This window comes from Zootoca vivipara, chromosome 5 (assembly GCF_965207765.1).
Source record: "Zootoca vivipara chromosome 5, rZooViv2.hap1.1, whole genome shotgun sequence".
Taxonomy (NCBI): domain Eukaryota; kingdom Metazoa; phylum Chordata; class Lepidosauria; order Squamata; family Lacertidae; genus Zootoca; species Zootoca vivipara.
This window is the reverse complement of record NC_142588.1, coordinates 52,638,235-52,650,932: the sequence shown is the minus strand read 5'-3', so window position 1 is coordinate 52,650,932 and position 12,698 is coordinate 52,638,235. Positions and strand designations below refer to the sequence as shown.

Below are 12,698 nucleotides of genomic sequence, written 5' to 3'. Positions count from 1 at the left end.
AGGAAGGGGTTAAATTGACCCTCACTGGACACTGCCATTACGGATGAAAACAGACCTGGTATTGGGTTTTTAAAAAACAACAACACCCAAATGTGGTTGCTAACTGTTCAATTAGAACGATGTCTAATTTAGGCTTCAGACAACTTCCCTGAGTTGGATAAGGCAGGTTAATCCAAACTTCATACCAGGGGTGGTGGTGGGGAATTGCTAAGGAATTGTGACAGCTGTCCTTGAATGGCTGCATTCATACTTCTGCTTATAGTGAGCAACAGACTAATTACTTAGCCTTAGGAGTAAACCATAAGCGTGAACAAGCCCTGTAGCTGAAATGTTTTTTTATAAACCAAATCAAAGACAGATGGCTTGCCTGTCAGCACTCACTTGAGACACTTTTGTGGTCCTAAGGGAAGTACTTCAGTGAAACAAAAAGGCTGGCAATACAACAACCCTGGTGAGGTGTCTTGCTGACTTCAGTGAGAAGCCTACAAATCAACTGACATCATAGCACGATGGTGTTAATAGTGTCGTGCCTGCCCTTCATTAAAACATACAGCTAGAAAAGAGGTTTTGCTAATGAAAATATTACTTACACAAATAACCAGGGGTCATAAATGATGTTATAGAATCATAGAATTGTAGAGTTGGCCATTGTAAAGGTTATGGCCCCGCCCACAGCAACTATGCCACACACACTAATGTACATATAACCTAGCAGATTGTATACATAGAAAAAGTACTCCTGAAGTGTGGAATGTCAGTTGCAATTCTGCTGAAATAGTGCCCTCCATATGTTATTGGATAGCACTTTCCATCATCCCTGGCCATTGGCTGGTGGGACGTATCCAACAACTTCAGGAGAACATCACATTGGCTATATGATATTTGCCAGGCTCCATCTTTTTTACTGTTTTAGGAAGCTAGTAAAAAAAAAACTGAGTTACAGTATTTTAAAAAGTCTGTTCAAATTTTTTTCCCATGATTTTCTTTAAAAAAAACTTTTGAAGGTTCTTCATTGCATTCTATATGTAGTGCTTTTTGTTGTCGTTTTTCCTGTGCTAATGTGGGATGATGGTGATGATTTAGTTTTTGCTTATTGCTTTCTGTTACTTTTGCAAATATGACAAGATAAAATAAAAATAAAAAGTAGATAAAATGCATGAGAAACTTTACCTGAAATCCAGATAAAATAATGATCCAATCTCACTATCCTCTGTACTAAACTCTAGAACAAATACAGTCTGAAGTATATTGAGGGGGGAAACACAGAGGACATAACATGTGACGTTCATCTTATTGGAGTCAGTGAGATTTATATTAGCCACAATTGAGTCCCACTCCATTACTTTCAGTTGTACTAATCACAACTCAGTTTTGCTGAATGAATGAATCTGAAATGTTTATTCATTTCTTTTATAAATTAATGAGTTGTGTTCTCTGCCACAATGGCACCCAAATGGAACCGATAACAAAAATTTAAAACTATAATAAAAATGCAGTAAAATACTATTTAAAAAACTGGGTTGGACTGCAACTTAGTCCTGCTTAGAGTAGACCCATTAAAATCAGTTGGACTTAAGTAAGTCATAACTGAATTCCCTCATTGATTTCAGTGGATCTACTCTTAAGCGAGATCGTCTAGATCCAACCCTATGTCCCCAGAAGTCGCGTTGAGTGCCATGGAATTTACTCCCAGGTGGTATAGGATTTCAGCCTATGGACAGCAGTAAATTTAAAAGTACATCAACACTGTAAACAACCACCAGTAAACTAGGCATTTCTCACAACTTCTAAGTGGAGTTAGAGCCATTCTTCTAATCTTGGATATGCATTTGCAAGACCACTTTGTGTGAATCAGTTATCCTTTTATATGGCATAACTCCACTTTCCCCACTCAGCTGGAAAGAAAGAGAAGGTGTTTGGACAAGCATAGCTGTGGATTCACCCTCCTCTTTCCAAAATGCTAAAGCCAAATACCTGCTCAGCTGTCCTTTTCATTTTTACCATGAAACTCATTACTTTTCAGGGCTCTCCAGCAATCTGCCAGTGGTTTCTTGATGGATCCTGCTTATTTACCATCTGATTCATTTTTCCAATTGTTGCCCCCCCCCTCAATATCTGATACTGACTCAGAGAGAGTCTGCCTGAAATGGTACTTGAAATGTTTACAGAGACAATTTCACTGGAAAATGGACTGATCTGACTGTAAAAGGGGAAACATATTGGTAACAGCAAAAGCTTGCATTTCTCATAGAGGAACTGATAATGTAAACTAGACGTTCACATTTTCCTCAGGTGATCTCTTCCCTCTCTTGTTCTGATTTTCAGACAGTGAAATTATTCCTCCAGATTGTCTCCGTCCAAGATCCTTCACGGCTATCCGGCGGCCTTCACTACGCAGGGAGACCGAGGACACCCGTCTGTCCGTGAGCCTTTGCGACCTCAACCTCCAGGAGGAGAACTTCCATGTCATGGCTGCCATGTGTCCCATTCCACAGAATTCCCTCAACTCTCAACATTCCCACCTGCTCCCATCCCAGCTTGAAAGTGACCTCCGTTTCCATCAGCTCAGGGGAGCCCATATTAAAATCCTGGATGACCAGACAGTGGCTCGCCTGGAGCATGCTCGAGAAGAGAGAACTTTGGTTTTCACCAGCAGGCCCCTTAGAATCAACGAGACCATATTTGTCAAGATTAATAAATCCAACACTTCACGTACTGGGACACTCTCTTATGGGGTGACCACTTGTGACCCTAGCACCCTGAGGCCCAGCGACCTTCCTTATAATCCAGAGTCTTTGGTTGACCGGAAAGAGTTCTGGGCAGTTTGTAGGGTGCTGGTGCCTCTCCAGAGTGGAGACATTTTGGGATTCATGGTGAATTCAGAAGGCGAACTGCACTTGAGCCACAATGGAGCAAACGCCGGCATGCAGGTGTGCGTGGACTGTTCCCAGCCACTGTGGATGTTCTTTGGTTTACATGGAGCAGTCATGCAAATCCGTGTCCTGGGTATGTGTGCCTCTTTCCACATGCAGTGTTACATAAATGGGTGGATTGGGCTGAGTGGGCTCGTGGTAGCACTAGAATATAGCACTGGGGTGAGCAAAGAAAAGGCAAAGTAGGTTCTGTGGCAAGTCCTGTCTTGTTTGCACTGGATGTTGGAGGTGAGAGAATGGAGAAAGCAGGGTTGCTTCTCAATACCTGCAGTTCCAGCTAGGGCATCCTATCAAGACTGCCAGTGGTGACTTTCCAATGGGGAAAAGGGTAAGTAATTTTTATTTATTGGGGGTTATGGAGACACTCGCATTCTCTTTTTTCCCTATTACCCACAAAATTGAACAGACTGAAAGAAAATAATATAGCTGACCACTGGCTTCATTTAAACAGCATGTGCAGCCAGCATTTCAGCAAAAAAAGAAAAGAAGCAAATGGCTTTATAACATTAAAATCTCACACATTTAACATTGAGGTACGCCGTGCTATAGTTCATGAGCAAGGCTTGTAAGTGTGATAGCATTTGAAGTAAACAGCCTAACTTTTCCTTATGTTGCTATAAAATGTGAAGTTAAGAATTCAGCCATGCAGTTTAATATATTACATAGAAATACTATTATGAGTATTCATTCTTATGGCTTGTTACCAATGTTTGTCTAATATGACTTGAATTCCAGAAAGTAGTTATTTGCTCTGAGAAATCTAGTCCTTACTGCTTTATAGCTTCTCCCAAACACTAATTTTATGCCAAAAAAAGAACAGAGCTAACAAGTGAACTTGCATTTTGGGAATGGTGAATGGCATGTTGTGATGATGATAATGATTTAGACAGTGTATATACTACTTAGTAAAAAATATCATTAAGTCACCAAATGGAAATGTGCTCCCTAGCACTGTAGAAGTAGAGCACACAGCTTTTAAAGAGCCTTTTAAAAATGAGTTAATAAGGAAAGGAAAAGTGTTCATGAAATGGTGGGCCATTTTTCTGCAAAAGGAGGGGGTATCCTTGGTAATGTCATGTCCCTTTTCCTAAAGTAGTTCTGGGATTTTGAGGAGATTCACCAGATTTCGGGGTCTACATGAATGAATACATTCATTCTGATACGTCTGAGATATCTCAGGAATAGTGAGTTTTTATGCCACAGATCAATTATGAGAAGGTGAAACCTGTGTAGTTTTGTTCATCACAGAAGCAGCTTCATTCCTTATATAAAAAACACCCCTCTTAAGACTTGCAACAATTGTGTTATCTTGGAAAAATGCTGTTAGCCAGCAGCTTAAAATGAATACACCACAAGAGAAGTTTGGCAAATGCAAACAATGAATGCACATAAATGTGCCTAATGGGTCTCTTCCGTTATGTAGCATTTGTTCTGGGGTGCCCCCAAGTTTTGTGAGCCATGTATTTAATTTTGTGTTTAGGAAAATGAACTCATTAAATAGGCAGAAATGTAGCAGGCAGATCATCTGAGGCACTTCGTTGCCTAAAGTATTCAGAAAACTGCAGGGCAGACAGCACTTTAGTGTTTTAATAGAAATATGTTTGGAAGCAGCAGCTTTGGGGTTTCTGGTATATGTCTAAAAACATTTTTTATTTTAAAAAAATGCCTCAAGTGCATCTTAGAAAGGCATTAGCTGTGTTAAATGCTGTGTGAGCCATTCCATCAGGCTCAATTTTATTTTTATTTTTCTTCTCTTGTAAGCTAAGTATACATTAGTAATGAAAATGATTAGCAAGCATTTCCCGAGGGGGTCTAATCATCACCTGCTAAAGGGCTGTGCACTGACATTATATAGTACCCTGAGCAGATCTTCATTTTCAGCATCATTTAAAAGTGAAATTAGTGCAAATTGGAATCTGCCCCTTTACAATTTTTGTGACGATGGGGAGCCTTCCTTGAGGAGAAACATGCAATGTGAAGAGACTTAGGGCTGGCTTCCTCAGTATTTCCATTTCCTTCTTAATGTGTTTCCTTAAATTATGCTAAGAATGCCTTTTCATCTGGAATGTCACTTGTGAATATTGCTAGTAAAGGATAGAATGCAAGAGAGAGAGAGAGAGAGAGAGAGAGAGAGAGAGAGAGAGAGAGAGAGAGAGAGAGAGAGAGAGAGAGAGAGAGAGAGTTGCTGCTTCTAAATTGTTTGGAGAACAATGCTTTTTCTATTCAGAAATGGGTTTAGGTATCACCCCTGGAAACATTCATAGTCAGTGGCATTGAAATAACTAAAGTGGGGATTAACAACCTGTGGCCCTCCAGATGTGGTCACAATTGGCCATTCTGGCTGAGGGTGCTGGGAGCTAGAGTCCAACAATATGTGGTGGGCCACAGATTGCTAATCCCCAGACGGCAGGGAAATAATCGTATTAGGACTCAATCCCTGCAACATCTTTATAGTTTATCTGTTCCAGAGGTTTCAGGGGTGTCGTTTTTCTTTGCCACTCTCTCCATTCCTTGCTTCTGATCCTGATTGTGTTGGTGTCTAGTTGTTCTTTCCCCCTAGATAACCTATCCTCTCAAAATAATGGCCTCAATCCAGCTATAAGTACGGGGCCATCAGTTGCATTTAACAACTATTTGCCTCTGATGGGGATGCACATTCTAAGTCAGTGGTGGCCAAACGTGCCCTTCCAGCTGTTTTTGGACTAACTCCCATGATCCCTAGCTAACAGGACCAGTGGTCAGGGATGATGGGAATTGTAGTCCCAAAACAGCTGGAGGGCCAAGTTTGGCCACCACTGAGCTAAGTACATCTAAACCACAAAGCAGATGGACATGTGACTCAACGATGTGCATGGGAGACTGTTTCCTTGCGTGGGTCTCCCTAGAATATTGAGGAAGAGTCATGTGTGCAGAGACAGGAGAAACCAAAGTCTTGTGGTAGAACATAGTCCAATGGTACTTCCATTGAAAGAATCAGGTGGCATGTGATGGGAAAGACCTCTACTTGAGAATATGGAGTACTAACCCCTCTGGGTCCCTTCCAATTCTACACTTCTGTGATTAAATGATGCCTGTCAGAGCACATTATACTGGACTAGGTGTGCAAACATCACACACTGGTATAAGGAATTTCTTCAATTGCCACCTTTGCAAGTACCTGAGGCTGCTGCATGTGGGTGTGATCTAGAAACTCACCCTCCTATCTGAATTTATCCTTGACCCAGGAATTATTGATCACACCAGCTGGTAGAGCACTCTGCAGATGGGGAGGGGAAAATAAATTCTGGTGCCCCTCCCTGCTTCTAGTTGCCCGTCTGCTTGCAGCTGCATGGATGGTGGACAAAATCCACAAGATGATTGAAATGGGGGAGAAAGTCTGTTCAGTTTTCATTTTAATGCAAACTTACTAACAGATGAACTGTAGCTATTCTTTGAAATTCTCTGAATGTTGTGATTCTGTTCTTCAACCAAATAATGTGTATAGAAATTCAAATATTATATTTAAAAAGTGCATATTCCACTTCTGTGGTAATGTGAAGAACTGAACTTAAGGTTGAAAAAGTTAGAAATGAAGAGAAAGCAGAAATTAACAGATTGAGTTTGACAAACAAAAATGATATGAAGTTATAGTCAAGGGACTTACACACCAGGCATAAACTTTATGTTCTCTACTTCTGTGAGACTGAAAATTAATTGTCTTCTCCATCAGAATAATAAAACAGCTCTGGATGAAATAGGATGTTAGCAATAATTATGTATTAGCTCCCTTATGCCTTTGTATATTGAATAAATTGGAAGCAAGATAGTTTATCATCCTCTCTGAATTTTGATGTGCCTGTTCATGGCAGCCAAAGCCTCCCCATTTCTTGCACAAATGCTGGAATACATTTTTCTGCACACATGCAAGTGACAAAATGGACTAAACTTCCTGGTAACAACCAGGTTGATTCTTCCAGCAAAATCTGCACTAAATTTTAAAGCATCATACTTTTTGATGTGCTGTTAGTGAGTTAGTGAGAGTAAAATTAACTCTGAGCAAAGTGCTAGTCCATCCTGATGTTCTGGCTGTCTTAACCTCCTTGGGCTTGTGTTCGACCTAAGGTGGATGTTCTATTAGTGCAAGGATTTCTCCTTGCACAGCAGAATGTCACCCCTCTCTCCTCCTCCCATGCCCCCCCTCTATCTGTTCTGGGGGCTCCCTCAACCTCAAGAGGAGATTCATGGATAGCATAGGGTGCATGCGGGGTGAGAAGAGGTTGTGTTCTGATCCTACCTATGGGACTGAGTTCAGAAAGTAGTATTGGGAAAGTGCTTGTTAGCCCCCTGACAGTTATGATATGGGATTCTGCAGGGCAATGTTTTAACCCCCCCCCCCTTTGAGACTTATGTGAAAGGTTATCCATACATTAATGCTAATCATAATCACACAGTGCATCCCAGTGAACCTGGTCTTGCCACTGTACCAGTGGATTGAATGCTGCCTCAGCAATCAATCTAGCCCCTTCCTTGTGCTGTCAGCAGGTTTACATCTTTTGCATTGAAAAAAATCATGGCCCAAACATCATGCTTTTAGCCATTCATTCATCTCTTACTAACTTTCTCAAAGTGCAAAGTTAATCCAAGGATGGAGGGTTGGGTGGATATTTTTTGTGACAGTGGACGTGAGAGGCTAGCCACCTTGTACTGTGCATAGCCAAGTTCTTATTCAAGCTTGCAGACCTGGTGTGTGTGTGTGTGTTTTCCATGTTTCCTCCCAGAGTTCCACCCTGGAGAAGATACCTGTTTGGACTGAGAGCACAGAGGCCTCGGTGCTCTAAAAATATTACTTGCACCTTCTTGGCCATCATAAATTCTGCCATCTTGGCAGCTTAAGATCTCTCTGAGCAATCAGCCTGGAGCATGGGTTCCAGCTCTTTGTGTGTTCTGATTTGAAAATGTGAACAAACACTTTGACTGCATTTGTATGAATGTGTACAGTACATCTCTAACTGAATCTCGCCAGAGTCTAGGAGGTATGTTCCTGGCAGCAGTGGCAATCACAGCTGCCACTGAACACCATTTTTTCATGAATGCTAGATCAGGACCATTATGAGAGGCAAAAGAAGGAAGCCCTGCTACCCTCCATGCTAGAGTCCCTTTCTGGGATGGGTGTGGGGGCAGAATCAGCGGTTTCTTTTGGGGAATGTGGGAGTGGTTTGCCCTACCAACCTGACAAAACCCACCACTGAGGCCTGTCCTGGGTCTGGGAATCGCTATATTAATTTGCTAGAATTTCCCCCCCTTTTTTTAGGGGAAATGGGCTGCCATTTTTATTTCCCAGAATGCCCTGAAGCAACAGTACATTGGGAGCATTATGGGGAATTAAAATGGAGGCTCCTTGATTCCACTATGTGAAGCTGCCCAGCATTCCTGCTGCTGCCGTCGCCACAAGATAGGCAAATTGGTATCTCTCTGATGCACGGGTATATCACCCATGCTGCTCCCTGCATATGGAGCCTCATTTAGGTCAAAAATATGAGAGGAAGTCTTTTGTTTTGTATACTTCTTGGCTGCTGTTTAATGTCTCTCTCTTTGTTGTGTGTATATGAGATCTGTTCCCTTGCTAGGATGTTTACAATATACAATACAATTCCCTTCATTTGAACAGATTGGAGGAATGGGTGTGGGGTAGGCTGCCTCCAAGAACATTTAGATAGCAGACACTGGTTATGCACAGGGCTGCAGCAGACCATCCCTTTTAGAGAAGAGACTCTAAAATGACTTAGAAAGCCTTGAGTTTCCTAGAAGCAGTAAGCAGGATGCACAGAGAAAAGAAGGAACTGCAGCACCACAGATTGCCCTGAGCTGACCATACTGTCCCATTGTTTTCGTGGTAGGGCACCTACTTTTCATGCAAAAAGTCTCAGGTTCAATCCCTGGGATCTGTAGGTAGCTCTGGAAAATATCTTTGTCTGAGACCCTGGAGAACTGCTGCCACTCATGCTGAACCATATGGGCCAGTGGCTTCCTGTGTTGCTCCTCCCCGTCCCGACGTATTATGAATTGTGGTAGTCTTCCACATTTGTGGCTTCCACATTTTGCTCTAGGCACCTTCAAGAAAGTACTGCATTGATGGGCCTCTCGGGCACATGCCAAAGACCTTCAATGCTCTGAAGCGCCTGGTTAAAACAACAACAACAACAACAACACTGTTCCATTACATAGAAACATAAGGAGGGGCCTCCTGGATCAGACATCACTGTACCGGAGGACCACCAGACTTGAAAAGTGGAGATCTTTTGCAATGTGGAGCCATAATGGGGCTGCACTGCGTATTTGATGGCCTCTGCTGTGAAAACCGGTAGGCAAAAACACTGCTCCCTTTCTGAATTACTTATGATAAGGTATGCGCTAGCATTATAGAGCTGCTCTCCAGAGGGTTGCTAGGATGCTGTCCCACATGTGTGGCCTCTAAAACAGATTTTAAAAATCTGTTTGTAGTGACCCATTTCTGTGGAGTGCTATCAGACATGTTGAGCTTGGGTGCCTACAAGGGCTCAGTGAAATTTCAGGCCTGTGCTAGACCCTTGGATAATGGCTGCAGCTCAGTGGGAGGTAGCCATGAATGGTTGCTCTGACATTAAAGCATTGTCTATCATAGCCATAGGCAAACTCAGCCCTCCAGATGTTTTGGGACTGCAACTCCCATGATCCCTAGCTAACAGGACCAGTGGTCAGTGATGATGGGAATTGTAGTCCCAAAACTTCTGGAGGGCTGAGTTTGCCTATGCCTGGTCTATCAAGTCATTTTGATCAGGTTGTATGGATGGGACAGTTTTCTTTCTACGCTTTGTTTCTTTTCAATTGGAGCAATACAGAATTCATGTAAGTAGTATTTTTTAATGGAGAGCAACAGTTGCCTTCTAATGAAAACAAAATCTGCCTGTGAACTTGGTTTGGAATGGTCAGCCCTGCTCAGCTTTTGAGCCAGAAGCTATCGCTTCCACCTTCCTCTCTGCCCATCCTGCCCACCCGCTTTTCTGAACTTATGCTAATCAGTACACACACACACACACACACACACACACACACACACACACAGCAGAGCTGCATTGGCTGCCAGAACAAAATAGCCAAGGATTCTGCCATGATTAGCCAAAATCTGACATTGAGTAACGGTCCATTAGAAACAGCTGCCTTTCCTCAGAATGTTGTCCTCAATGACCTTGGCATTTTGCAGTGTTACATGGGAAGCATTACTTATTTTATTGCCATTTCTCCCCTTAAAAATGGCAAAATCAACATAGCACATTGCTAAACCAGCAATGGCAAAGAGTTGAAACAGTTACCATAAAGCCTAATATTGTCATAAGCTTTGTTTCCAAAGAACAAATGTTGGAACACAGCTTGGACCCCGTTGCCTCCCCTGGCCTATAAAGTAGGGTTCAGGAATGGATTTGGGACTGCTGCTTTCAGTTCTCTGTTAGGATTGCCAAGCCCAGACTTTTGAGATGCTTCTTTTCCTTTAAAAGGAGTGTAAAAAGGAGAATTTGAATAAGTTTGGGATTTGTTCCACCATAGTAATGTGTTATTATTATGAGTAGTAATAATAGTATTGGTATTATTAATTTCCTGCCTTTTACGCTAAAGTCCCAGGGTGGGCTACAATTAAAACACATTGTTAGAAACAGTGTAAATCAACTTGCAATCACAGAAAAAGGTGGGTCCCAAAAATATACATCTCAGGTGTCAAAAGCCAAGGTAAAGAGGTGCATCTTCAGCATTCACCAAAAGCTGTATAATGAAGGCAGCAGATATGCCTCTGTGGGGGCAGAGGTCCACGGTTTAGGGGCTGCCACTGAGAATGTATTCTCTTGGGCTGCTACATACCCCATAAACCTCTGGAACAACTAAGAGGGACCCTCTTCTGATCTTAACTCCCAGGGCTTCTGTAGGGAAGATCATTTGCACCTGGTGATAAATTTACCCCATGATGCCTCATATGGTCCAGTTTAACACTCACATCTTAGCTGGCTAAGCTCCTGATGCAAGGACATTAGCCTGTGCATCTCCTTGCTGAGACGGAGGCAAAAACTGTACTTTAGGAACATAGGAAGCTGCCTTATACCTGTGCATCTGGTCCAGCATTGCCTATTTATTCTGCCTGCCAATGGCTTTGCAGGGTCACTGACAGAGATCTTCTTCGCGTTACCTTTCACCTGATCCTTTTAAACTGCAGGTACCAGGGACTGAATTTGACTCTTTCTGCGCAAAGAACTTATGTTCTGCCACTGTGCTTTGGAGCCTTCTCTTTGTCAATGTTTCTTCATCACACCTGATGCCATGCTCATTCTGTTCATTTGACTTTTTTTTAAGTATGCAATTACGTGAGGCTTGTGTCATGGCGATTGTTTCCATGTAAACAGAAATAAGTGAGTGCCGGGCAACAGAAGCACAATGTGTGATTGATGTGTTTAGAGCAAACAGAATGCAGATACTGTTCACAGGGTGTTTTGACGCAAACCTCTGGTCTTCTGAACCTTGGGTATGACAGTTATTTCTCACTCCACAGCTCAGATATCTAGAATAACACGCATCTCAATACTTCCAGTTCCACCAGCCCCCTTGTCCCAGCCACAGGGGCTTCTTGGTAGCCAAAAAAGGAGCTGTGCGAAGCAGCATGGGTGGGTATCTTCCCAAATAATAATGGTGCTAGCAGTTCAAATCCCTAGTTAGGATTCCAGGCTCTTGCCCAGAATTGCAAACTAGCTAATGTCAATGCCAAATCTTACTATTTTATATGTATAATGTGTTGGTTTATTTATAACCCACTTCTTTCTCTGTGTAGGTCAGGGTTGCCAACCGTGTGCCCACGGGTTCCATGGTGTCCAGGAAGGCTTTCACTGGTGCCCCTGGGCAGGTGACCAATACTCTGAGCTTTCAGGAAAAGAAAAGTCTCCTGCCCTCCCAGAAAGAAAGTTATGAGATTAAAAAGTACAAATACTTTCTGAAATGAGTCAGTATAGTGTGGTGACCTTGTGTATTTTTTCCTGATACTGAGGAATGCCCCCTGTTGCGGTTAGACAGCAACAGCCTCCGTGTATGTTTCTCTCTCTCTTTCTGTGCACGTCTAAGTTTTGTGTGATTTCCATAGCCATGACCAGCAGGACATAGCTTCTCTTCCCATGGTAAGCATAAGGTTGTCAGAGCTGGTTGTCTCTCGAATTTTATATTAAGCTATGTTCCACCCCTAGTGTAGCCATTTCATGACTGGCTCTCCCAGCACTCTCTAAACATTCAAAACGTGCCCACTAGTCCAAAAAGGTTGGTGACCTATAGGTGGTTCTCTTTCTCCCACTTTCTCCTAATAATAACCCTGTGAGGTAGGATAGGCTGGGAGAGTGAGTGGCTGGTCCAGAAACAACCAGTGAGTTTGTGGCTGAGCAGTTGTTGTGGCAGGGATTTGAACCTGGGCCTCTCCGATCCCTATGTCACACTACCTCTCAGTAAAAAACTGAAACTATACCAGCATCTCCCTTCCTTCTGCAGGTTCTACTCTTCTGGCTGAGCGACTGGGCCCCTCTGCACCAAGCTCACCCACCTCATCTCCAAACTCTCCCTCCATCCTCTGCAGTGGCATTTCTGATCCCATTCTGAGTACATGTGGATCTGGCCCACTTGGCAGCTCAGTCAGTGGTAAGTACTTCTACAGCACCAGACTATACCCCTTCCAGCCTCAATTACTGCACCTTGTAAGAGCCCTTCCTAAATTCATTTTCCTTTCCT

The 12,698-nt window shown here is 42.7% G+C and overlaps 1 protein-coding gene across 6 annotated transcripts in view; it reads left to right on the top strand.

Annotated features, from left to right (window-relative positions):
* The window catches only part of NEURL1 (neuralized E3 ubiquitin protein ligase 1), a 96,577-nt gene that overhangs the window by 44,017 nt on the left and 39,862 nt on the right, over positions 1-12,698 (top strand). For 4 of the 6 annotated variants that reach the window (XM_088669627.1, XM_035133362.3, XM_060274717.2 and 1 more), the window contains exons 4-5: positions 2,326-3,006; positions 12,462-12,608. In XM_088669627.1, the coding sequence (XP_088525753.1) occupies positions 2,326-3,006; positions 12,462-12,608 (828 nt within the window). Of the gene's footprint in view, positions 1-2,325; positions 3,262-12,461; positions 12,609-12,698 lie in introns of all 6 variants that reach the window. The other 2 variants (XR_015950002.1, XR_004693686.3) reach the window with 1 other exon arrangement.